This window comes from Pogoniulus pusillus, chromosome 12 (assembly GCF_015220805.1).
Source record: "Pogoniulus pusillus isolate bPogPus1 chromosome 12, bPogPus1.pri, whole genome shotgun sequence".
Classification (NCBI taxonomy): Eukaryota; Metazoa; Chordata; class Aves; order Piciformes; family Lybiidae; genus Pogoniulus; species Pogoniulus pusillus.
In genome coordinates this window covers 24,118,221-24,144,177 of record NC_087275.1, presented here as the reverse complement: position 1 = coordinate 24,144,177, position 25,957 = coordinate 24,118,221, and the positions used below count along the sequence as shown (strand labels likewise).

Genomic DNA, 25,957 nt, shown 5'->3' with positions numbered 1-25,957 from the left:
AGGACAAGCTGCTTGTCCAAAGACAGGGAACACCATGTCACAGGCAGGACCCCCACTGCCATAAAATCACCACAAGAACACATGCACTATTTGCTTTAATTCCCCTTCACGAATACGAAATACTAAATTAATTGTAAAAGCACATTTAAAGGCTGCTTTGGGGAGTAATCTCTTTAAAGGGCATCCCCACTTCACTGACCTAGGTTGCCTGTTAAATAGTAAATCAGCAGCTGCTCTGCTGCTCTACTGCTCTCAGGCACTTCTTGTTTCCCTCTCCTCCCCACCCTCCAAGCTGGGCTGATCCCGATGCAAGGCAGTAGCTATCTGTATCCAGTATTAGGGAAGTGAGCAAACTCTGAGACCTCACGCTGCAGAATTATGGTGTGGTTTAACTTGCCAGAAGCTTAAATATTTACCTGTCTTCATTAATTCCACACATGCGGACCCTTTCATTGCTCATCCAGCTATGAACGTTGCCATACAGGGGAGTTGCAGAAAGCATGACGTCTCCTTAAAAATTGTCGCTTTTCTTCACAGTTTTGTACTCTATTAAAAAAAACGGGAGGGGGGGAAAGTTGAGCACATTTGTCTAGGAGGAAGTGCAAACATCGTGGCAGAGCAGCCAGTCTCCCTCTGGGTAATTAATAATGAATGCAGGATTGGTGCAGGGAGTGAGCTGCCTACGTTAACCGCTAAGGGAGATACCCTGCAATAAAGGAGCAAATTGAGGGCATTTATAGGTCAGAGGAGATGGATCTTTTTCCCAGCACACGTCCAGAAAATTAAGAATCATTCCATGGTATCGACAAATAAAAGTTTCTCCACTGCATTTCATTTCCACAAGAAATCACCCAGATGGCCAAGTACACAGTAGTCCCTAGATCTTCACCTCACATCAGCTGAGCCATGGGCTCGGGAGGCACATGTGAAACTACCCACAGGCCTTAACAAAACCTCTGCATTAGGAACACACAGGAGCAGGATTGCATTGCAAGAACAGTCGCATACCACGTGTATTAGCTACGCTGATTGATGATAAAGCTTTCACACGAGGACTTTAAAACTGAAGAGACGCTGCTACAGGAGGCATCTAAATAAAAACCTCCCCTTTAGCGTCTGCACATGACTAAGTTGGAGAAAGGGGTTAAAAATAGCAAGTGGGTTGGTGAGCTCCCCACCCCTTGATTTGATTAAGCACCAAGCCCTGGTGGCTTCTGCATCGGAGCTGCTGCTGCTGCTGCTGCAAGTGCTTTCAGTAATTCAATGATGCCTGCTCACTCCAGGGAAAGAAATCATTAGCGGGCTCGCTGAAGAAGTATTAGTAGTCCAAGAGAATCGGCACCGTGTGCAGCCAGAGAGGCAGGTGAAAGGTAACTGCATTTTCGCGTCCAGCGGTGGAAAGGGAAAGGCTTTTCCTCCCTGTACCTTGCCTAACGCCATCTCCACTCGCATTAAATTCTAGTTTGCTGCATGAGCGAAGCGTCAGGACAAGCTGCGTTTTATTAACAGGATTATCGCAGCGCATGATTTATTCCAGTGCAAGATTTTAATTGCTCTTTGGAGGTTGAGTCGTTTCTTTTGACTGAGCTTCAGCCTGCATCCTGCTGCTAAATGCTGGGTTAATAAGTACAGGGAGCCTTTAATGCACAGGATATCCCTCAGCTCTTCCTCTCTCACAAAAATAGAAGCCTTTAAGCAGGAGGCATGATACTCTTTTTACACACACACAGAGGCCAGTAACGGGCGATTGACCACTGGGAGTTTAAAGCCTAACGTCTCCCAAAGCATCCATGCTTCCCCAGCAAACTCATTTCCTTTGTCAGGCTACAAAATATGCAAATGATCACGTTGGCATTTAATGGGGAAGAAGCCCAGATTGGGCCTTTAACACAATACTTCACACAGGTTCAGAGAGGTTTAAGAACTAAAACGGCAGGAAAGCCTTGTTCCACAACACTTTTTTCTCCTCTCAGAGAGGCCTTTTGTGCAAAACTCCACGTCTGGAACAAATGTATATTAATGAAACGGCATGTTGACCCTCCTCTCTCCAGAACGGTTAGCTTTCCCTAATGAAGTCCACAAAAATCTCTGTGAGGAAACAAAAATCCATGGAGATTAGATACCAGGCTATCATTCAAAAGGAGTTATTTCACTAGAAAGACGGTTTCTGGACAGATTTACTGTTTTCCAGATGCGCTGCTCGTAATGTTTTCAATAGCGGCAGGAGCAGCATGGAGAGTGTGATTTAAGGTTTTACATAAGGTTAGTAGCCGTGCCGTGCGCTGAGGGATAGGATGCTGGTGGTTTAGAGAAGATGGGCCTTGGTGGCACACGGCCTCACTTTTATCAGGGCTGCGTAAGGCTAACCCATGCCGCTCCTCGAAGAGGCCGCCTGCGCCCAGGCTAGCTTCCTCAGTGGAAATGTATCATTAAGATAAGGCACGGTGCCTGAATTAGAGCCTGTCAATCCCCTGACATGTGCAGATAGCGAAACGCTAAAGCTGCACGGGCAGCCGACAGCTTCCCCAGCTACGGTGGGTAATCTGGAGGCACATATCCTACCACCACCACCACTACACGGCAAAATCCACCAAGCTGGACTCGATGGTCTTCTGTTTCCGACCTAAACGACAGAACACAGGGTGCTGGGATACTCCTGCCCCAAGCAGGTCAGAGTCCACAGCACAGTATCTGTCAGCCCCTTCCCCAAAGCCATCCCTTGCTGCTCAGCGTCCCGGGTGCATGCAACGTGCGCAGTTATAATCGCCGCCCTGATGAACTTCTTGTGAACTGTTTAGAAGTGGAGCTCTGCTGAACGAGCAGCGGCGCCACTGCCAGCCATAATTTCATTGCAACAAGCAGCAGACTTTTAACTCTTTGCATGTCCTTTTCCCCCCTTCTCTTCCTCGTCCTCCCGCCCGCAGGGGCAAGCGGCTCACAGAGGAATCCAGAAGCTCGGCAGCTCTACAAGCCTCAGTGATGCGGGGACAGGGCGTGGGGAGAGGGAACTCGGGGGGGTGAGGTCCAGCATCCACGGGGCGGGCGAGTGCTGCTCCATTAGACAACTCCGACGGCGGGCTGAAAGCCCCAGCGCCCGAGGACGTATCTCTCCGTCCCCCCTACCCACAGAGCCACCGCGGCCATCCCCCGCCCCCCCCGCCCTCTCCCCACCACTCCACTCCCCCCGGCGCACCCCGGCACTGTCAGCACGCCCCAGGGAACCGCAGTCCCGTCTCCTGTCTCGTTCCTCCCCCGGCTCCCGGCGCTGCGCGGTTGCGCGCGGAGCGGGGCTGGGCCGCCGGAGCGCGCACGGCACTTCCTCCGGGAGGTGTCTGGCCGATAAAGCCATTTGCAGCTAAATATAGACGGTGATGCACGGAGGAGGGAGGCGGAGGGGTGGGGGGAGAGACGCGCAACGTACACGAGGTTCCGCAGCGATGCCGCCGTGTGAAACCAGTTGTGAAAAGCGCCTGCAAGCACTAACCTGCTCCCCGACGTGCTGCCGAGCGGGGCCCCAGCGTGCCGAGCCGAGAACACCCACCGCCCCCCGCGCTGCCTTTCCGGCCCCGCGCCGCAAAGACAGGCAGAGGCACACACCGCACTGTTTGGGCAGCTGATTAAAAAGGGAAACGTTTGGGTCTCCCTCGCAACGTCAACAGACTTTTGGCAACCATTGACGCCAGCAGCAGCAAAGTTTTGTTAACACGCTCCTGGCGTGGAAACGAGAAAAACCCGATGCCCGCGGGGACGGGGGGGGAGGGGAAGGAGGAAGACGCCGCTTCCCTGTGCCTCCGGGGAACAGAGGAGGTGAGAGCAGCGACTCCCGGGACAGGGCAGCATACTCCCGTCCCCCCACCCCACCCTCTCCACTGCCCCTGAGATACCCGGCGGCGAGTGGACGAGCTGAAAGCCTCGGGGCGCGACGGTGGGGGCGGGAGGGGGGGGAAGGGTAGATGGAGAAAGCCCAGCGGTGCCGGCGGCTGCAGCGAGCCAGGAAGCGGGGCGGGAGGAGAATGGCAGCGGCGCACGAGTTCCCTTTTGGCGCCTTTACTCTTTTCCACCTCCGAGCTCCGGCTGGCAGCCCGCCAGTTTCCACTGCACAAGCCACAGAGCCAGCAGCAGCGTGACGGCAGCCGGCAGGGAGGGCTGCCCGGGGTACAGAGGGGAAAAAAATAAGTCTGCTTGAGCCGCTGGCACCGACGGAGAGGCAGCCGCTTCGGCAAACAGCCTGGCCTTTCGGAAATTAAAAACGATGCAATAAATTACCCATCTCTGATACACACACACACCGCTGCCGCCCGGTTCCAGGCCACTGAAAGGATCATTTCTACATTTATGAAAATCCCTGCGAGAGGGGTGAAAAAGCAGTCGTAGCGATCCACTTCGATTAGCCCTCAACCGTTCATCTGGAGCTTGATTTAAAGGGCAGCCCTCGCACGGTATTTATAAGCTTAAATACGGGCAGCTGCTTATGAATAGGTTTAGGTACCTCGTTTATCTTACACCTCCGACTTACATATTTACGACTTATGAAAACACAATGACCTGTGCCACGGTTAGCAAAGATTCTAAAGACGCTGTATTGCTGTACCGTTTACAGTGCGCCGTATAAAGCTCTAGTAGCAGCCAGCCATCTAATATTAGGCAAGTGTTTAAAGAACAGGAGTGGCTGCGCTTTGATATAAATATATATGTGTATTTATTTTTTTATACCGTGGGTTATTTTGTGCAGTCCTCACACAGCATCACTGCTAGTGACACGTTTTGTAAACCAGAGGAGGAAGCTGCAGACTAAGTAGCCGCCGCACGGATCCGCGGATTAGAGAAGTTTGACCTTTACCCGGGACGTGTGGCATTTCATTTAACCATAAAGCTAAGCACAATGCGCCAGCGAGATCGCTAAACCGATTTAAAATACATATTGAGTCATGCACGACAGTAGTGCATTTCGGTTTAGGCAGGCAGCGCAAGAGGGTCGGCGTCTATTTTAAGGCTCCTGCCGCAAACGCCGTTCCCTCCCCCGTCACCATCCGCCCCCCCTAAACACAGAGACGTCCCACAGTGTCACGTGCCGGACGGCGACCGGGACTTTCTACCCTGTAAACACGGCTCACCGGCGCTGCCAAGCCAGCACCAGCCGGGCATCCCCTCCGCTACCGGGCACCGCCGCCCGGGGCTGGCCACAGCGCTGCTCCTGCCTCCGGCCAGGCGAATATTCAACACACACTTCCCTCTCGCCACCTCCTCCGCCAGCAGCAGGGCTCCAGCGGGGGCTGCTCCCCCCCGAGGGAGAGGCGGCCCCCGCCCCCCGGCCCCCCCCCCCCCCCCCCCCCCCCCCGCGCCGTCTGTCACGCCTTGGACCCCGCACAGAGTCACTGCGCTGTGGCAGCAGCGGCGCTTTCCCTCTTTCCCATATGCTGCGAGGAGAATCATTGCATCGTTCCCAGCACCGCCGGCAGCCAAGAAGAGGGGAGGGGGGGAAAAGTTTTCAATTAATAATAAGCCTAAGAACTGGGGAAGGGGGCGGGGGTGGAGGCCAATAAGGGAAAGTTAAAATGGCTGGCGATCCTTCAAATAACCCTGGCCATCTTCCCTCGGAGCCCACACAGCACTGCTGCCGCGGAGCCCCGGAGGGAAGCCACAGACAAGCCACCCTGGCGCGGCTCGGAGGTCCAAAGCTGGCCCCGTCACACACCTGAAGGTTACGGGACGTCTGCAGGGCGGGGGAAGGGCCCGTTTCCATTCCCCCTCCCTCTTCCGGTTTAAACGTATCAAGAGGGCATGCTAAAGGGGCTGCAAAAGCGCCCACACTCACACACTGAGGGGGGAGCCGAAGAGGCTGGTACCCAACTTTGAGGCATCATTACATGAAGGATTTCCCGGGGATTCGCGGGAAACACCGACCCCGTCCGCCACACTAGCAGCTCCGCACCACTGCTACAGCATCGTGTGTGCGTCGTTTTGTCCCGGCCCCCTCGCGGTGCGGGCGATGTCTGTCCCCCCCCCGCAAGCATATGCCGCGGCGGCTGGCGGGCTGGCTGCTCTCTCCGAGAGGGTGTGGGGGCGGGGGTTTACTGCCCTTCTCGCCGTGCCGGGCAGCCCTGCGGTTGAAGCCTGCTACCGCTCCGGCCGTGCCGTGAGCAGGGCTGCCGGAGGAGGCGGTGGTGGGGAGAGCCGCAAACCGACACTGCCGCAGAAAACCCCGGGCCCCTGCGCAGACGGGGCCCCCCAGCGAGAGCCTGGCCTCCCCTCTCTCGCCCACCCGCCGCGGCATCTCCCTACCCCGGCCGTCCGCGCCATTTTAGAGGCACATACACTCGCCCGCACCGCACGCACACATGCACCGGAGCGGGGTTTCTGCTGCTGGTGCCAGAGACAACAAGCAGGCAGCGAGCCCGGGCTGCGACGAAGGAGGGGCAGCAGCGGGAGAGGGACATACGCGCACCACGGGCCGGCAGCAATGTGCGTTTCGAGCCGTATTAAAGGGCGAGCAGAGCGCAGGCCTGCGCACCCCCACCCCATTAACCCGCTGCGCACTCGGCATCCCAGAAGCCCTTCATTGTTGCCTTTATTCCGTATGGCTTTTTCTTTTCAAGAATAGAAATAAAAGGTGGGGGGAAGAAAGAAAAATACCACCAAGCCAGCCCCTTCACCCCGCCCGTCCCCCATTGTTCGGCCGAGGGAGGCTGGGCGACCGCAGTGGCACGGGCTCTCCATTCACCGGTTTCACCGAGACCCGCCATGGGCCCCCACCCCACTCCTCCTGATAGATCGGAAAACTTAGGGGGCTGGGGTGAAGACTACCACACATTCAATGCAGGAGTACCAGCTCTTCTGCGAGAGAGCTACGCGAAAGCCTGTGCTCACTTCCGCAACGTTATCCTCGCAGAAATACCGGAGCACGGCCCCTGCTTCCTTCCCCCAGCCCCCGCCGCACCCCCGGGGGGGTGGAGTGATTAATGGGACGTACGCCCTTGGTTTCCCTTCGGCCACCCCAGTGCACCGCTCCCCGGCGCTGGGCCGCCGCGGTACGCTGGGCGGGGGCGGCCCCCCCCACGCGCATCCGTCGGGGACGTTGGGAGATATTGATCACGGACGACTTCATTTTGCATAATTGCGGCTGACAGGGCCTGTGGTTCCCTCATTTACGGAGCAACAGCTTCGAGGAGCTGATGGATGGGGAGCGGCTCCCTCCGCTTCCCTCAACTGTCCCCCCCAACCGCCCCCTCCACGGTAGCCCTGCCGGGGGACGGCAGCTCCGCGCCTCATGCAGCAAATGGCCGGCGCACAATAGCGAAATATTTAAACTTAGGTGCTTCCGACTCTCGTTTTACCTAGCGCGGCCGCTCTGAGAGCCTCCCGCTCCCCCGCGGGGCTTTGTCTGCACAGCACCGCCGGGACTGGTCCCCAGTGCACGGAGACTGTCGGCGGCCCCACATAAGAAAAACTGCTCGGGAGGTTGGGGCTTTTTCCTCCTCCCCACCCCCCACTCCCCTTTCTCTTTTCCTCTCCTCCTTACAACAAATAAACAGCTCGGTTTCTGCTAAACAATGCATAACAATTAGCCTCGCCCCAAAGTTTACGTCGGGTTTACAGCATTAGAGGTTCAAGATGGAAATGGCTTTTCCAACACTTCTGGAAAGTGCTGGCCAAACCCAGTGAAAGCAGCATTACAAGCACCTCGGCAAACGTCTCGGTAGCTCCGTGTCCCAACCTGACACCACCTTCTCCAGACCTTTAGAGGAAATGTACGTCCAGGGCAAGCACAGTCAGCTCCGCGCAGTGCCCATCTCTGCATACGGAAAACACTGGGGGGGAGGGGGGCGGAAATCAACAACACGGCTCAAGTTTCTCCATGAAAAATAGGGACCGGGGGGGGGGGGGGGGGAGCGGGGGGGGGAGACGGGGGGAGAAGGGGTAAGAAACGGTATAAAAGAGAAATAAAGTTGCCGGTGGGATTGCTGCCCCGCCGGAGAGGAGGGCAGCGCTAAGGCCGCCGGGCCTGTCTTCCCATCCCGGCGCTCCGCACCGAAACAAAGCAGCGAGTCTCAACTGCGATGCAGATGGGCGGCTATGAATTTTTTTGCTGCTGCTTAGAGCTTTAATTACTCGTTCTTGATCCGTGGGACTACGACACGACACCGCCAAGGTTAAAATGCTCTGAGCAGATGTGAACGAGTTGGCAGACGCGCAAATGAGGTCTGCCTCTAAGCATGATAACAAGTGACTAATACATTGCATATCGCTGAAAGAAAATTATTTTTCTCTCATTTGCATTTTCTTTTCTTTTTTTTTTTTTTTTTTTTTTTTTTTACAGCCAGCGACATTCCTTCCTTAGAGGCAATAGTATAATCCTGAAAATATTACTCCATGACTTTAAAAGATTTGGAAGGAGGCAGAGATTGCCAGTGTTTTGGCTATACCAGGTTGTTTATCTTTCCGCCTTTGCTCCAAGGCGAAACTGGTTTCGCAAGCAGTATTCTTGAAGAAAAAATGGCACATGTCATATAAAACACCAGTTTATAGGAATTGATGCTAAAATTGCTGAATGACTACTGGTGGACTTTCATCACTAATAGCAGAATGTAACCCGTAAAAGACCAAGGAGACAGTCAAGGCCAAAAGAGGAGGAAAAAGAAAAGGGGAAAAAAGGTTGACTGGAGAGACATACATAAAGGCAACCCATCGACCAAAATCACAAAAAGAGGGGTGAGAATGGAAATAAGCATGTCCCACTCTCACCTTCTTTCCATCCCAGAATCACCTTACCGAAAAGACAACAGTACTTGGAGGTCACTTACTATATAAAACACAGTGATTCTCGTAGGTAGGAAAACTATGTCAGGTACAAATATAGGCCAAACTCAGTTCTCCAAGTTCTCTCCACTTTCTGGAGGCTCTTTTGAAAGGGCCACAACATCATTTTGGGTACTAGAGCAAACTCCAAGAACAGACAGCATTTTCCAGTCTGTGCTCAAAAGGCAAAGAGGGATTTCAATGCAGAGGAGGGTTTGAGGAGAAAATAGCTGCTTGGGCTATTTATACAGGAGTTTTTCAGAGAGGATCTACGCCAGGGGTGCCTACAATGTCCAGGTTATTTGGGCTTAGGTGCTGCCATCTCAAGAGATAACTTTTCCGCCAGTACGTGCTCCGGAGGCAAACATGCACTGCCAGCCACCATGCCTTCCTGCCCAAGGCCTGCCGTGGATGGGAGCGGGGCTTCTCTCTTCTCCTATGAGGTTCCCGGGACGCCTCGCCTGCCGCTCCCGCAAAGCCACTGGGGCCAGCGCAAACCCGCCACCGGGAGGGATTCCCCAGCGCCGAAACCGATCAGGGTCGGGCGCAGAGCCGGCTGCTCCTCTCGCAGCCTCTCTGCGCTTGTAAATCAAGCGGAGGAGGAGAGAAGCGGGGGGCGGCTTCTCCCCGCCCAGCGGTGTTGGCTTCAGCGATGCCGGCGGCGGCAGCAGGGGAGCTAGGCTAGGCGCCCTGCCGCCACGGCGCGGGATGCCCGCGGAGCACTAGGGCGCCCCGCCGGACCCCGGCTGTGGCAGGCCGTGCCTCCAGGAGCGGCGGGGTCGCCCCGGGGCTGCTTCGGGCTGCAGCGAGAGCTTTTGTGTGCGACTGCCGGCGAGGCGCGGGCGCTTCGCGCTCCAACAGCTGTCACATTATTTGCGCTGGCAGTAAACAGCCTTCGCCTTCCCCCTCCCTCACCACAGAGTTAAATCCCGACCTAACAATCTCCAGTTAGAGATCAAACCAACAACAGCAGTATTGTCTCTGCCTTCATTGCTTTACCATCAACTACTGCAGCTGGTTTACTCGAAACAAGGAACACCCTCTACCCACCTCCCCTGCCCCCTGCCCCCCCGCCCCCGGGGCCAGAAACGTGCCTGTTCCCGGCGGCTGGCCAGGCGGAGCAGCCGCTACCCCGGGCCAGTAGTGTGGGAGCGTTGCTCCGCCAGCCCTATGCCGGCGCGATTCCGATCGCTGCGGGGCTCTCGCCCACCGCGGAGAGGCGTTTCCAATCCGCACTCCTGCCCGACGAAAAGCCTTATCAGAAGTTGAGCTCCGCTTTCAGTTTGGCTTTTGGGAAACGGCTTGGGGCAGCCCCACAGCAGCGGTGAAAACCGCGCCTGCAGCTGCGCGACAGCACACGGCGAGCTCGTCCCCGCGGCGCGGCGCGCCCGGGAGCAGCCCTTCCCCGGGAAGGCCGGATCAGGGCCCCCGCAATGCTTGTCCCGCCGCCTCACACCCGGCCGGCAGTGGGCAACGCCCGGCCTGTTATCGCCGCAAACCTCCAACCGAGGAGCCCCCTCTTCTCTACTTCGGCCAGCTGCCCCCGCCGGCCAAGCCCCGAGCAATGAACACACCATGCAGCTGGATGGCAACAGACACCTTTCCACCTTCAGCTCTTTGCCTCGTCAGGAAAACAAGAAAGCAAAATACAAATAACCTAAGCCACGAGTCCAACTGTGTCCGCGATACAACCACGTGGCAGCAAAGGAGTGTACTGCAAGCTCTCAGCAGGTTTTTCATTTCGCACAGCGGGAATCGGAGTGTAAATCCCTGTACCTCCTTCCCTGCCCCTTACTAATTTCTGTATCAGTGGCAAAGTTAGAGGAGAAGTGAAATTTACTGAACAGAAGCAACAGAAAACTAAATCGGTTTGAGGAAACCTTTCCTTGTCCAGTTCGACTCCTAGTACCATCCACATTATGCATCTCTCTAAGGGAAAACCACAAGACAGCAACTTCCTCAGAAAATTGGTACCACACAAACTCCTGAAGAGGCCACAGAAGCTGGAAGCACACTTTTTTTGGTGCTTCTATGCATTTTATGAGCCAGCTCCAGCAACGGAAAACATGATTGTGTTGGAAGCACATCTCTATCTTGGCCAGACTCCTGTCAAAAGGCAATGCTCCCTAGGCAGGTATGGTGCTTCACACCAATGCGATACATCTCCAATCGACTTCCGAATCAGATTCGCCAACAAATTATGCCAGTACATACTCACAGGTCAGTATCATCGACTATTCATTGCCCGTATGTTGCTAAAAATTTGCTGGCCTAGTAAAAACCACTGTTAACCAAACAATGTCAGCAAAGGCTGCAACACACTCTTGTGAGAGACCAGCAATTCCTGTCTATTGAGGCTCTTTCAGCACAAAGGCTTTTAGAGGAAGAAGAGAGGGAAGGGGGGGGGGGGGAAAGAGGGAGGGCTCTCGTGTTTCAGGGCTGTTGTCCCCTGGGAACCAAGAACCAAGTGTAGCTTCAATCAAATGCTGACTTCTCCTCCGGGAGCTCAGTAGGAAACCTGATCTCAATAGCTCATGCCTGCCTCCATGCATATAGGCTGCGTTTTCTTTCATACCAGCAATTTGTATAAAGAGGAGAGCCAATACAGTTTATTGCAAGTGAGATCTCCCAGTAACGGATCAAGAGATATATTTCTGTAGCTAAAATAAGACAACCTTCAACTGCCTGCTCAGGGCAGGCCACGCCGCAGCCGCCCCCAGCTCCACACACATGGCTCTGCCGTGAGCACCCAAGGAATGGCACAGCACAGCCTCCTACGCATATCCCTGAGCCCTGCATCCTTCCCAGCTGGCAGCAGCCGCCTTGGGTTGGATTTTTGTGCAATGCCAGGTTACACTTTCATTAAAACACTTAGCTCAGGAGATCACTTCTTGCTTGCAAGTATTGTTCCGGCTTCCCCTGCTGCTCAAAGCTTTAGCCAGAGCTATTTCTATCCTTACCCACTGGGGTGTGGAGACCCCAGGAAGCATCCACCCCTGCCCACCTGCCCTGGCCTGCCCTAGCACAGTGCAGTACAGGAGGTTTGCAGGTGAAAAGCAAGTGAGTTTTCCAGACAGACCTCAGCACAACTTTGCACTGGGCTGCTCAATTCTGCACGAGGTTTTGCTAATCCACTTCATGCTTGACTACTGAAATGAGAGGACAGGAAAACACTGCAGAGAGCACAACTAGGACAAAGCAAGGTGAGCCAGTGGGACCACCACCTGTGGGAAGTGCTTCCCGCAATAACCAGATCAGCTTCCTACTGCTTTCAGCTTGCTGGAGAGGCTTAGAGCACAACCCAGCACACCATTGGGGCGTGGGAGCAAAGGGGATTTCCCAGGGATCAGGGATCCCTGTAGGATCTCTCCTTAGCCAGGAGCTTTCACACAGAGAAAGTCTGGCTCAGGAAGGGAATTTATGCTTAGAAAGAAGAGATGCTCAGCCTGTCCCTCCTCATGCCACTAGCAAATTCTCAGTGAATTTCAAGGAGAGATGAGAATCCACCCTCCAGCTTTGATTTATCTGTCTCTACATGCCATTATGCACAAACTCCTTAGGTAAGCTATGGCTAAATGAGCCCCACAAAGCTAACTCACCCTCTCCCCCAGCTGCAATCCCACCCCCCTGCTGGTGAGCATGGAGGAAACAAAGCAGTGGGTGAGGGACAGGTGTCCCCACAGAACCTGGTCCAGCCAAGCCACTGGGCTATCCCAGAATGGTGTCTATGGCCTGTGCAAGTGCAGGCATACTTCTTTCTGCTATCAGCTGTGCCAGGCATCAGCTACTCTGATACTCCCATGGAGGAGGAGATATGACTTTCACAACTGAGGATAAGAGGCACAAATGTTTTGTAATACGTAAATACTGAAAGACGTACAAGGCTGCTAGGTGAGGTATTCCCAAGTGTTAAATGAACACCTGGGATAAGAGCAAGAGCTACTCCAGCTAAAAAATGAAAAGCAAAACACACTCTGAAAAAGAAAGATCTAAGTGGTGGCACTGGCATATAATGCAACCCCCACCACAGGCAGTATGGAAGTACATGGAGAAGGACCCTTGTTCAGAGGTGCACCCGTGCAGCTCCTGGCTGTGGGAGATTGCTTCGAGAAGAGCAGGAGTTGTGGAAAGGAGAACACGTTTGGCTAGAAGCACACTTGCCCCTCCTGGCCAAGAAGCAGGCAGAAGAAGCACAGCGCCAGGTTTTCCCAGTGCAGGCTCAGCCACTGAGCGCAACCCCGAGCCTCCCCCTTTCCCCAGCGCTCTATTGAACACACTCAGTTCTTTATACAAGCCATTCCCAGTGTGGCTGGTGGATTCTGCGCTTTCCACTTTAATTGTCTTATCCAAATAAAGCTTTGTTTTCCTTAGCACGACAATCCCAACATTCAGGCCGAGATTTTCATTGGACAGAGGAGATATTTTATTCTCCGATTGTTTAGAGAGTCAGGGCTTACACGGAACAGCCCCGGCTTGTGTGCCTCTGCTCACAATAGGGTCTTTGCAGCCCCAGCCTCCCTCATGTAGATTCATTTTCCGGAGTGATTGGGATGAGATTTTTTTTTTGTCTGAATTTCATTGCTTTCTAAGTCTACCCTAGACTTTAACAAGTCTTTTAGTTTGCACCTAGACAATAAATTTAGTCTAATTTAGCTTCCGGTCTTTAATTTTAGCAGGTCTTCTTTTTGCATGCAAATCAATATGGCAATTACCATCTAAAAGCTCGCCCAGCCCCAGGTCAATGTAAATTGATCATTGTCCGCCTTCTACAAAATAACACCGGGAGTCTGTGGTGCATAATGAGATTATACTGGAAACTGTCTTTCAGATCACAAATTATATTTCATGCTGTCAGGATCTTCTCCAAGTGGACTTCCTTGCATGCCTAATCACATGACACCGAATCTGTTCGCACATGAGATAGGTTTGGGGTACAAGAAGCTCCTGCAGGCCAAGGGAGAGTCCCAAATAACTCAGACGACATTGTAGAGAAACAAGCAGGGAGGTACCAAAGTGCACGCTAACTTTCCTGCAAACAAGGAAAAATTAATTCCCTTGCTGGAAAACACCAGAACTTTCCTAAATCTGTATTTACTACGAGTTCTTGGCCTCCTCCTTTCCATCCCCACCTCATTGGCTCGGCCACTCAAAGAAGTGCTGGCTGCCCACCCCGGAGAAATCCCCACAAAAGGAACGCTCCCCTGGGAGAGAGACACTCCTGCCCCCTGCAGCCTCGGCGCCCGAGCAGGTCGGGTCAGAGGGACAGATCGCTCCGGAGCAGCGACTGCTTTAAGCAGGCTCCCTGAAAGGCCAGGAGGATTAACGGGAGCTGCTCACGGCCAGGGGAACTCCCCCTGCCTGCAGCCCAGGCCTGTGCGCGCTGCCTCTCGCACACACACACGCGGAGCCAGACGGAGCTGCTCCGATGGTTAAGAGGTGTTTGCTGGGCTCCCCCCAGCCAGCTGTTTGGCTCTACCACTCAGGCTAGCACAAAAAACAACAAACGGGAGCCGGCCCTATCTTGTCAGCAATTATGTCCAAAGCGACACCAGCTTAAGGAGAAAGCATTAAACTCAACTTCATGCTGGTCTTTCTAAACTCCCGCTAACACGTGATCTGTTGCACTATTCAGGAGGAAAGACAGGTCATCACACATCAACTGTGCAACTTAGCTGCGCTGCAGAGTCCCGTCAAGAGCCCACACCTTTGTCAAGATGTGCAGAAGTCAGAGCACACCTCTGTGCTGAGCACAAATCTACTCCAAGCCGCAGTTACTCCAAGGGCAGATAGAGCTATGACCTAAGCTTGAGCAGGCTTTTTGCGACCATTTTTACAGGGGCCACCCACCAGTCAAAGTGAGAGACCCTTTAAACAACAGCCACAGATTGCTAAGACTACTTTGGTATGCACATCACTCATTTTGAGCTATGGTGGCCTGGGTCCTTTTACTTCACAAACGGAAGCCTGAAAGTGTGTCAGTAACTTCACGCAGTCTTGCAGCAGCACGGTTCCACAGAGTTTGCTTGTGCTAAGTGCACAAGAATACCTGAGTTTAGTTTCTTGCCTCTAGCATCCCTGTTAGGGCACTCTGTCTTCTTTAGTAACCTTTTAAAAAGATAATTACCATGAGGTTGGGAAAAAATTATGACAATTTTGAACTGCCTGAGAAGCTGCAGCTTTCGGCACATCCTGGTGAAGGCACATACAGTGCATGACAAGGAGCCTGGATTGTCCACCAGATCAGGAATAAAGCCAAGGCACCACTATTGTTTCAAGACCCAGTCCATATTTGGGCATTCAGTTCACACATCCTAAGTATTGCTTTAAATATTAGAATACAGTCATTTGCCTATGTGGTTTGTAATACACTCAGATGGGAGAAGTAATTGCTGTTCAATCTCAGATTACTATCTTGGTTTTGATGGTCTTTTTTTTTGGGGGGGGGGGAGGGGGAGGGAGAGGTGAGAAGAGAGGGAAACCCTGTTGAGTCTGTTTGCACTGGTCTCTATTAGATATGCAACAAATCTGCCATTTCCGGCGTTGCTTCTATCTAATTAGAGATGTATTTAGATGTGACGTGCAAATAAGCGCTGAGCTGCCTGCTGCCCTGGCTGCATGGACTACTCAGGAGCATTTTCCAATAATGCCGTAGCGCCCGGAACCAGGGCTCAGACAAAGAGGAATGGGAATGGTCTGCACTGCAGGCGAATCCAACAAAACCAGCTTTTATCTATCGCTCTAAAGCTTTAACTGCTTTTAATCTGTACCGCCCAGGCTTGCACACCACAATCGCATCTCATCCACCGAGCACGTTTCAGTACAAAAGGAAGCACAAACACACAAACTGGCCCACCCAAGCCCCGACACCGACCCCCCCTCTCCACCTGCCCTTGCATCCCACGAGGTCTGCATGCCCCCGCGGGCTTGCAAAGTCCCCAAGACAGGCATGCCCAGCTTCTGCATGCATTGACACAGGCCGACGGCTGCCCCACGCTGCGAGCATATGCGTAGTCCCGTGTGGCAAAGGCCGCCGAACTGCCGGGAGAGAAACTGACGGGACCCGGAGGCAGCCGCGGAAACTCACCACCACCACGGGGCCGGAAACCTCCACCGCGGGGTTTCCACTGCAACACGCGGGAACGGAGGGGCAGTGGGGGCCAGAGGAGGCAGACAGCCGCCCCGCCACCGGTGCTCGCCTTCCGAGCACCGCAGGGGCCCCGTCTCCCCCGAGCCCGAGGGCCTGAGATGGCTTCCCCGGCCCCGCGAAGGCCTGACCCTGACGCCCAGCGCTCTTAAGAGTTTTCAGAGAAGACTCCTGGGAACGAAATAAGCTGGCGCTCTCCTAGTGAACTCTTTTCCTGGTGTGGGAAACTGCTCTTATAGAGCCATTAGATGGCCAGGGCAACGCCTGGGGCCCAAGACGCGCTGCCTTGTCCCTCCGGCAGCACCCCTGCGACCGCTACTGCTCCTGCAATCTCCTTCCAGGCCCAAGCAGACATCCCCGATCCCCTCTCTGCTCTAAGGGTTAACAACCATCGCCACCAGAAAAAAAAAAGAAAAAGAAAGAAAGAAAAAAAAAATATATCGCGGTGACCTTTTCCTCTCCCACTCCCCCACTCTCCCTTTCAGGCTCCAGTTCCTGAGCTCGCAGGGAGCCTGAGCGGCTGTCTAGACCGATCTATCACAGACGAACAAACAATACCAGGAGAAGCCCCTGCCCCGTCCCCTCAGCCTCCACCACTCACCTTAGAAATGGCGAAGAACAGAAAAGTGACCGCGGTACAATCCTCCCCGGTGTATTTATAGCCTTCCACGCAGCCCACCTTCATGCCTGACAAATGAGATTTTGTCTGCTCTCTCAGCGTACGCTCCAATAAACACACATTGACTTTTTTTTCCCTTCCGTGCCTGTTTGTTTTTGGTAACATTACGGGCTCATCCCCGATGTCGGGGTGGACAAGGGGCCACCACGCCCGTGAGCGAAGGCAGATTTAATAGCCAGGGCGGGAAGAGCTTGGAGAGAAGTACGCAGGAGGGGACCTGGCCGCTCGTTCACACGCAGCCTCGCAACCTCGAAACTTGAATGTCCGTATTTATCACGCCCCTTCACACCCGGCCCACCCTCACCCGGAGTACTCCCGTGCTCCCTGGTCTTTGCCACCCCTCCGGGTTACGTATTAAAGAGGTATACAGGGCGAGAAGCCGGAGGTCCAATGCTGCAAAAGGCTGGGGAATAACTAATGAGCTGTGCAGCCCATTGATCCGGTGCATACTTCCTAATTAACTCTGAGTCACCTATTTGTGACAGCAATTCAAAGAACTGCACCAGGGATAAACTGCAACCCCGGCGCGTGAAGGCAATCCGGGGGAGGGGAGGGGGGGGTGGGGGGAAAGGCGGCGCGGGGGGGAAAGGAATTTGCTCCTAATCCTCCTAAAAGCAATTAGAGTGAGCGCTGCGCTGGCTACCTCTCGGGGAAAAAAAAAAAAGGAAAAAAAAGAAAACAGGAAAAAAAACACAGAGACGCCGACTCGGACAGCAGAACCGAAAGAATCTGCGTGTCGCAAGCGCGACGGCACCGGGCTCCAGACAGACAGAGAAGAATCCAGCGTCTCGGAGGCGAAAGCGGGCGAGAACGGCAGCCGGAGGACACGGAAACGACGGGTTCGGCGTGCAGCGGCGCTCACGAAGCTGCAGAAGAGCGGGCGGCGGCAGTCCGGGCACGGCAGAGCCACCGACGGGAGGTGCGGGAGCTGCACCAGGGGCCGAGATCCCGCACCGCCCACCCGCTCTCGCCCCCAGCTTTGTTCCCAAGCGGCCTTGGCGGGGCTTCGCTCTCCTCGGCCACCCCCTGCCGTAGGGCCGAGAATGCGGGAGGGGAGGAACTTAATAGAAACCTTTGGAAAATCCGGGCTTTACTACGAGGCTGAGTCTATGTGGTGCGGGCAGGACTTTCCTCCTCCCCCCCCCTCCCTTCCTTGTAATACAAACACGAATACAAAAGCTGCAGGCTCCAAAGAGCAGATGAAAGCAATGAACAGAGTTTCTGGAAAAGATTCATTAGTGGGAATTAATGCTGCGAGGAGCTCCGAGGCAATGCCATTAAAGCCAGTCCCCACACTTTGTCAGTTTTACAACGCTCACTACCGCCCGGTGATTTTTTTTTCCAGTCGGGGGTGCTCTTCGCCCCCCCCCCCCTTCCCCCGTCCCCTCCACGATCACCAAATCCGGGATCCGACAGACATTGCGGAAACGAGGTAGAAAAGGGGATCGGGGCGGGAGGGGGGAAAGGAAAAAAAAACACAACACACGCATATCGAGAAAGAGGATCGCGAACGCTCCGCAGCCCTCGCCCCCGGACTCACTCCGCGAACATCAAATGCATGCCTCATATGCTGCGCAGAGACGCTCCACTTGGCCTCAGCTTCACAAAGCAGCCTCCACTGTCTCCATGCCTGGCCGTCCCCCTCCCGCCGAGCCTTTGATGGCAAGCCCCGAGCCTCCCTCCGGGTCGCTCTACAACTCAAACTACATTTTAGGGCTGACTAAACTTCCGTGTCACGCCGGACCTCACGCCAGCACAGCTCCACGCACGGGAAAGCCCGGGGCCGCCCTGCCCCACGTGCACGACGGCGCCCGCCCCGCCGAGGCGGAGGGAAGTGGAGGGGGGAAGTGGAGCCCCGGGCTCTCCTGGCGAGGCAAAGGCAGCCCGCAGCGGGCTTCCCCCACCGCTCACCTGCCCAGTCACTCCCGGGACCGCCTGCTGCTCTCGGCGGGGAGAGCGGAGAACGGCCCTCCCGGCGCGGGCGCCGTTCCCGCTCCGCGAGTGGGCAAAGCCGCTGCTTGCTCGCTTCATCCCCAGGGAGCCGTACACAGCCGTTGCCCCGCGCCTTCCTAATCGTAAAGTGCAAGACGACGGAAACACCACTACACAAGTGCACCGAAGCCGACAACGCGATCGGCGACTTCCACCTACGCCGCTCCAGACAAGCATCTTTTACAATCAACTGCTTCCAAACTTGCCACCGCACCTCTGGAGGCGCATCGGGAGACCCCCCTCCCCACCTTCATCGCCACCCACTCACTCCCCTACCGCCGCCTTCTGCCCGCCGCTCCCGCCCAAGCCTCGCTGCCCCGCGCCGTAACTTTCGGCCGTGGCACCGCCGCTGCGTTGCCGTTCCCGCAGTGGCGCCAGAAGAGCACCTCGACCGCCTGGTCAACGCGGGACCCGGCGGAGATGGGGCGCTTTCCGCACGGAGCTGGTCGCAGAGCGGAGTACTGACCTTCCTGTCGCGCAGCGGGACTGCGGCGTGCACGGTCCGTGCTGTGAGTCCCCACACCGTCGTCTCGCCCTGCTGCTCTCCTGTGAAGGGCAGTCCCGCCTGGGGTGGCGGGGAGAGGCGAGAAAAGTTTCCCGATCGTCCTCCCCCTTTCCGTGGATGCGTATGGCACAGCTTGCCCCGGCGCGGACGGGCCGGTAAGGGGTGCGAGAAGGCGGGGAGTTGAAGGACGCGGGGAGCAGGAGCGCGGCCGCCGCCTGCGCCGACGGGGCAGGTGCCCGCTGAAAGGGCTTCGCTTCTCGGCTAGGCTGGGCTCAGCGGCGGGAGCAGCAATCCGCGATGCTTATTCCGGCTGCCGTCTCTGGTTTGGCAGCGCCATGTTGTTGGCTTGCTCCGGGCGAAGTTCCTGCGCTGGCGAGCGCGGCGTTCCCCACATCTCGCCTGCGCCGCCGTCTCCCGTGCCCTGGCCGCCGCGGCTTTGTGTGTGTGTGTGGCTGGGGATTTAATTCTCCTCCTCTTCTCCTCCTCTCTCTCTCTTTTTCTTCCTCTCCCCCCCCCCCCCCCTCCCCTCTTTAGTCCGCCGGGAAAGCCGCTCTTCCTCACCTTGCCGCTGGGAGACCGGGCTCCGTCTGCTGCACGCTGCGCTCCCCTCGCATCCCCCTCCCTCTCTCCCTCCTCCTCCTTCAGCCGCCGCCTCCCCTCCTCTCCTTTCCCCTCCCCCCGGGCAGGCGCTGCACCGAGGGAGCCGCCGGCAGCAGCAGCAGCGCCGCCACCGCTTTTTCCCTCTGCAAGTTTCCCCCTCCCCTGGCTGCGTTTTCCTGCCGAGGCAGAGCTTGCCCGATATCCCTCCCTTACCCTAGCTAATTGATTTACCCCCCGCCCTGTGCAGCTAGGCCCTCGCCTTGCCCGCTCCCCGCGGCTGGCACAGGTCGCTGCCAAGCTGCGGCGCCCCGGGGGACTCCGAGCTCCCCGGCCGGTAGAGAGAGGAAAACCGCCCCCCCGCCCCGCCGATATTCCCCTTCGCTCGCTACCCAGAAGGCCAGTGGAGAACCGCAATTACCATAAAGCTCCGCTCACTCCGCTCCGCCAAGCTGTCAAAATCCCGTCGGCGGCAACAGCGGCGGCGACGCTGCCAGACATCACTGCGAGGCTCCGTGGCGACTTGCACCGCGGTGCCACCTCCTGCCGCCCTGGTCGACCCCAGCACCTCTACCGAACCTTCTACCCCACTCTCCCAAAGCGCTCTCCGCCGCACCCTGGATTCCTCACAGAGCTCCAGCCCACGCCCCTACCCAGACCCCAAACTCTGAGTTACCTCCGTAATGCAAGGGCATCCCCTCTGCCTCGGAACCCGCTGAGGGCCTAACAGATGTCCTAATCTCCGCCGGCATCACAGGCCGCACGGACCGTTTCATCCGCAGCCTCGCACTCAAGCAGGTGTTCCCCTGCCGACCCAAATCTGGTTCCCACTCGCTGCCCCCTAACTTGGCGTCATTCGCAGCTCAGCCGTGCTGATTTTCGTGATCGCCTCTGGTCATCTTCTCTCAGCTCTGAATCGGGATGGGAAAAAAAGGTCACTCGTTTCTCAGTGTCTGCACTGAGCTGGGCGGAGAGGGCACAGAGGGGAGACCCTGTTAAAGCGTGTTTTCGCCCGATGCGGCTTCGGCAGGCCTTAGCACACTTAAACCGTGTGTGAACTGTGTGGCAACGAGGGGTGGGATGGCCCCTGAAGCGTCGTTTCCCTCCCTGGCATTTCTACTGCTGCTTTAAGATTTCTGCCCGTGTTGTGGAGCCCTTTAATCTCCGGGCTGGTAGTTATCGGCTGCATCTATTTACTTTGGCAGTGCAACTTTTGGCTTGCTCGACTCGTAAATTTCACGTTCGTAACGCCCATCCTCGCCAATACTCCGAAGTTCCATCCCACGGAGCTCTCTTGGGGGGGGCTGGGGCAGCCTCGGCGGCAGGGCCAGTCGGGCCCGCGGCCCCGTAGCTCCCCCGCATTGCTGGCGCCTTTCCGGGGAAGCTAGTTTTGTCGGCGGCGCCGTATCGAACCCTTCTCGCCTCCCCTCCGTGCAGGAGAGACTGCCAACCAAACACCAGGCGATTTACGCGGACAGTTCGCCCCGAGGGAGACTCCTAATCGCCATGTTTAGGACCCTGTAGGAAAAAGGCTACGGTGATGCTGCGAGCTGTAAACGCTTTCCTCGCCGAGAGCACACAAGCAGCAAGCAAGACAGTATTAAGTACCGGAGCAGGACTGCCCGGGCTGCCTGCTCTCCGCCGCTGCTGCTGCTTATCTCCAAAGAGAGAAAAACAGGAATTCCCGAAAACTGTCCCTACCAAAACCTCCTCCTCAGCTAGGAGCGCAAAAAAAAAAAAAAAAAAACCAAACCAACTTTTTAAACAGGACGCTAAACCACCTTTGGAAAACGCGAGGGGATTGCTAGATGGTTGGGGACAGGGACAGAGAGTGCACACATGTAGACGGATTGCAGCCAAAAGGTTGGCATGGCATTTCATGAAACTGCCATTATAGGCCTTCAGGTTTTCACTACGTCTCTCTTAAAAAATTCTTTCGCCTCGAAACAGAAGTGAAATATCCACGATATGAAACCCGAAACTCCATACGTAACACTCAGCTTCCTCGCAAGGAAGTCCAGAGAGCGGCTGAGTACGGCCGCCGTGCTGCAGTCCTGCCATGTCGGCCACTGGGGCCCCTATATGGCCCCGGGCAGTGGCCAGGTTTGATTCCACACAGCGTCAGGCCATTCATCTGAAAAGGCTCCCACACGTTTTTTTAATCCCTGATAACAAGCACACGGACACCTGGCCTACTACACTGTAAAGCTATTTTTTATAAAGATGTTTTAGGGCTAGACATTAAAAGTTATTACACTGAACACACGTGAGTTACAGGCACACAGATGGACGAAAGACCTATGTTGTTTGGGGGTTTTGTACGTTTCCCCTTCCTAGGGAAAACCTCTTTAAAATTGCTTTTTTTTTCGGTAGGAAAGAACTAGTTTATGTCCCAGCGAGGTGGTTGCTTCCCGGCAGCATTGATCTGGGCATTGTCTTTCCTCACAGGTCGGCATCAGCGATGCCATGGGCCGGCACTTGCATGGCTAAAGTCGCCCACTTCCATTCCCCCGGACTGAAAACTCCGGATCACATGTGTTCGCCTGCAGCGCAGGGCTAAGTGGTTGGGGCTGGCTTTTTTATTATTATTATTTTCTTTCATTAACTAATAACTTCAACTTATCTAGGGGTAAACTCGCTCCGCTTTTATTTTTAACCATAGTTAAACTTTGTGAAGGAAGTTGCCTCCGTGCCGGGGAGGAACAGACCTGTGCTTGTTCGTCTCTGTACCCTTTTTTGTTCCCGGGGTCCCCGAGCTTTGCAGCGGGAAGCTGGCGGCTCCCGGCGAGGACATTGGGGCTTCAGTTCGCACCTCCCGCGGCCTGGCTCGGCCCGGCTGCGCGCCGCGCCGCCGTCCCCTGCCGTGGGTATGCCGGGCACCGCCGCGTAACCCCGGAAAATTCAGAGCATGCTCTTGCCTTGCGGATTACCGAGCTGCCTTCCCCCGCCTCCCACACGCCCCGGAGGGAGCTGACCCCCGGGTCAGGTTGCTGCACACTGCTTTCTCCCCGGGAGCGGAGCGGGGGGGCTCTCCGCACAGATGCTCGGGGCTCCGTGCTGCTAAAGTCTCTACGGGTGCTACGCCGCGGACCCGAGCGAGGATGCGCTAGCAAAGACGGCTGCTCGGATAATGCTAAGTACTTAACCTCCTCGTAAAGACAAATCCATTGTTAATGGCAGAATGGGCTTCTCGCAGGAGGCTTCCAAGTGGTATTGCTTTACGCCGGTTCCCATTTACCTCCAGCACTGCCTCTAATTGGAAGCCTACCCTACTCTGCGCCCGGGCCATGCACCTCAGAAAGCTGAGGGTTAAGCCTCAGGAGCGGCGAGGCCAGGCCCCCAGCCCCCTCCACACTCCACTCCCCTGCCCACACAAACGGCAGCTGGAGCAAGCGGGTCCTCTGGGCACGGGAAATGAGAGACAGGGGAAAGAGGCGCTTGCGAAGGTAAAATGAATTAATGCGAGAGAGGTGCTCAGACAGCCTGGTGATGAGTGCTAGGAAAAGCCCATAAATAACAGATCACTGTCCTAAGCTCTGAATTGCCCTGCTCGAGTGTGTCTTAAATCAGACCTTTATCATTGCTTATTGTAAGGCTGTTTTTAATGGAAGTGTAGAAATCTGAATAACAAAACAAGACAAGCTTCAATTGGCGTTACACAGGGTCTGCAGCGCTTTCAGGCCTGACACGGTGCCAGCATATTGTTACACCACCGTGCAAACCCCCCGTGCAATCAAGGGGGTTTTGCATAGCAAAAGTACTGTAATTTTACTTCGTAGTTCAAGGCTACTCTGTTGGCAGGAGATGTATTATTTTCTTTCCATTTCCCCAGAAGAGCACGAGACCCTCTCGGTTCATGGACTAAATCCTGCTTTCTTACAAAGGCAAATGATAAATGCTCCCCAGTTGTGTTTGCTTTGCTCCACACCCTTTCCCCACTCCACAACAGAGCAGAGATGCCCGTGGATCCCCCAGGACTGGCTTGTCGCTCGGGAGCGGCAGCTCGAGAGGGACGGGCAGACAAACAGAGGAACGGCTCAGCCAGCCTGAAGCCGGGAAGCTCGTCCTGTCGACCGCCAGCCGGGGCCATGGGAAGTGCTCGCCAGGCCCGGATAAAAGTCGATAGGAAAGGCACAGCAATGAACACACGAGGGAGGCCGTAGGGGGACGATCTGGAGGCATGGCCCCTACTCCGGGCTGGAAAAGGCCGACAGTTCTGGCAGCCCTGCTGCAGAAACAGGGCAAGCTGGCTGCGAGCTGCCCCCTCCACCTCTCCCACTTGCATACCCCGGCCATTTTGTCTGCTTGCGGCGCGCCTGTGTCCCCGAACCCCATATTGCACCCCGCTCCTGCACTATCCCACTTGGGCACAGGATTGCTTCGGAGCGCTGTCGCGGGCACAGGGGCCTGACTAGTGGCGGGCCGGGCGGGACGGCCGGGCCGGAGGAGGTGGAAGGAGGACCGCCAGCAGCCCCGGCTGCTGTAGGCAGCAGAGAGCTGCAGCCGCAAGACAAGGCCCTGCAGGGGAGGGGGCGTGCGCCACACATGTCTGGAGAGGTAAAAATAGCGCTGGCGAGGTTGTCGATATCTTGCCTCCCCTCAGCCCGGCGCGGGGCAGCCACCGGTGACGATGGAGCAAGGTGAGGAGGGTGCCGGGGAGAGGACAAGAGCCGAAGCCAGACAAAACCCGGGACAGAGAATGCTACTGGTGAAGCTATACCCCCTTTTCCAGTGGGGTCTCTGAACCACGGGAGGGCGCGGGCTGCGCCCTGTGCCCGGCCTTCGGGCGTGTAAAGGAGCAGCAGCAAACGGTGGCTCGGCGGTGGCACGGCACCCACCACGCTCCCGAGTTTAAATATAATTCGGCGGCCGAGGAAACCACCATGGTTTGAAGGTGTGTTTGTGCAGACTACAGTGTGTATGTTAATAATTGGATACAGTCGATGAATCACCTCCGTCCTCCTTCTGGTTTTGTTTTTGTGTTGTGTTTTGTTTCAGAGGGGGTGGGGAGGGAAAGCCAGGAGACGATGCCGTGGCTCGGCGCTGAATACCAATTCCGCGCTCGGATTCATAAACACTGGGGTTATTCACTCCGCCCCAGAGGTGACAAGGGCGGCCTCTGCCTCCCTTCTCGCCCCGCGGCTTCAGGGTTCGCCGGCGTGCGGAGCGGGATTTGCACCCCGGATGGAAGACCGGCAACAGCGGGTGGCTCTCCGGGGTGCATACATATGAAATGAGAGCCTGCAACATCAAAGCGGCAGCAGAGCGGGGGCAGGGAGGGGCTCTCGGTGTGTACACGTGTGTACTTTTCCAGAGAAATCCCCTGATTTTTTTTTTTCTTTTTTCCCTTCTCTTCACTCGCATGGCAGACACGCGGAGAGATTCTTTAGTCCTGTACTTAACACTTAGTAGTGTTTTTAGCAATTAAGGCGAGAGGGGGGTGGGTATAAAGATAAGACACTTTTTCGCCCTGCAAGTGTGAAAGATAAGATAACAGTAAGCTGGGGCAAAACGTCTGCCTACAACCTTCTCCCCCACCAGTGATTCTGATCGGTCACCTCTTATCACAGAAAATGTTCGTTTCGAAAGCAGCTTTTAAAAAAAAATATCCGTTCAGAAATGCCACTGAAAGCCTCGTCCTCACTTCATCTCCCTATGCCGTAAGTTTACCCTTACTTGTCCGTACCCAAACCAGGGTCGGAACTGCTTCTTAACGCGCTTCATGGAAGACAAATCACGCAGGTATCAGAGGACTGAGACCCACCAGTCGTCGAGATTAGCAGTGCACCCTGTTCCGTGGAGCTTCCCGTAACAGCCCTTCCCGTCGCAGGCGGGAGCCGTGGTCCTCCGTACTGGCTGGCCCCTTGCTACCCATAAAACGGGCAGGGAGCTGCACTGACGAGAGCCCCACGCTGGCAACGAGTGAAGTAGAAAGAGAGCCACTTCCATCTCTTTTCTCTGCAGCAGCCCCGACAGAATCGGGGCGAGAGGCACGGAGATGCTCGCCCCCGGCCTGCCCCCAGACGAGCCGCAGGATCCGCTGTCAGCAGCTGCGCTCGGCGTCAAGTCGCTTCTGCTTCCTTTTCCCTCCACCTCCGAGCCCTTCTAGGCTGCTTCCTACCCCGCGGATGGCTCCAAGCCCCGCCGCCCGGCAAGCACACGCCGAGGCCGCGCACGGCTCCTGGCGGTGGCCCTGCCTTCTGCGGCACCGGGCAAGGCCTAGCCGCACCCGCCATGGGCCTGC

General features: G+C 55.8%; 2 protein-coding genes across 8 annotated transcripts in view; one reads left to right on the top strand and one right to left on the bottom strand.

Annotated features, from left to right (window-relative positions):
- The window catches only part of BCOR (BCL6 corepressor), an 81,269-nt gene that overhangs the window by 38,627 nt on the left and 16,685 nt on the right, over window positions 1-25,957 (bottom strand). For 4 of the 7 annotated variants that reach the window (XM_064151913.1, XM_064151918.1, XM_064151919.1 and 1 more), the window contains exons 1-2: window positions 19,078-19,645; window positions 417-546 (exon numbers count right to left, since the gene is read on the bottom strand). In XM_064151913.1, coding sequence (XP_064007983.1) covers window positions 417-502 — 86 coding nt within the window. In that variant the 5' untranslated portion in view covers window positions 503-546; window positions 19,078-19,645. Of the gene's footprint in view, window positions 1-416; window positions 547-3,193; window positions 3,331-3,484; window positions 4,868-19,077; window positions 19,646-25,957 lie in introns of those variants that run through there. The other 3 variants (XM_064151914.1, XM_064151915.1, XM_064151916.1) reach the window with 3 other exon arrangements.
- Window positions 16,741-24,951, top strand: LOC135179952 (uncharacterized). The gene is made up of 4 exons (XM_064152132.1): window positions 16,741-16,771; window positions 17,337-17,733; window positions 18,379-19,271; window positions 24,317-24,951. The coding sequence occupies exons 1-4, from the start codon at window positions 16,741-16,743 to the stop codon at window positions 24,355-24,357; spliced, it is 1,362 nt and encodes a 453-aa protein (XP_064008202.1). The 3' UTR covers window positions 24,358-24,951.

What these genes read in the sequence shown, in the direction of transcription:
- LOC135179952 (XM_064152132.1), top strand. Translation starts at nt 16,741, where the DNA reads ATGTCGGGGTGGACAAGGGGCCACCACGCCC. An exon ending in TACGAGGCTGAGTCTATGTG is followed by an intron (nt 17,734 to 18,378) that starts GTGCGGGCAGGA and finishes ACGCCAGCACAG; the next exon opens with CTCCACGCACGGGAAAGCCC. An exon ending in GCCCCGGCGCGGACGGGCCG is followed by an intron (nt 19,272 to 24,316) that starts GTAAGGGGTGCG and finishes GCCTCCCCTCAG; the next exon opens with CCCGGCGCGGGGCAGCCACC.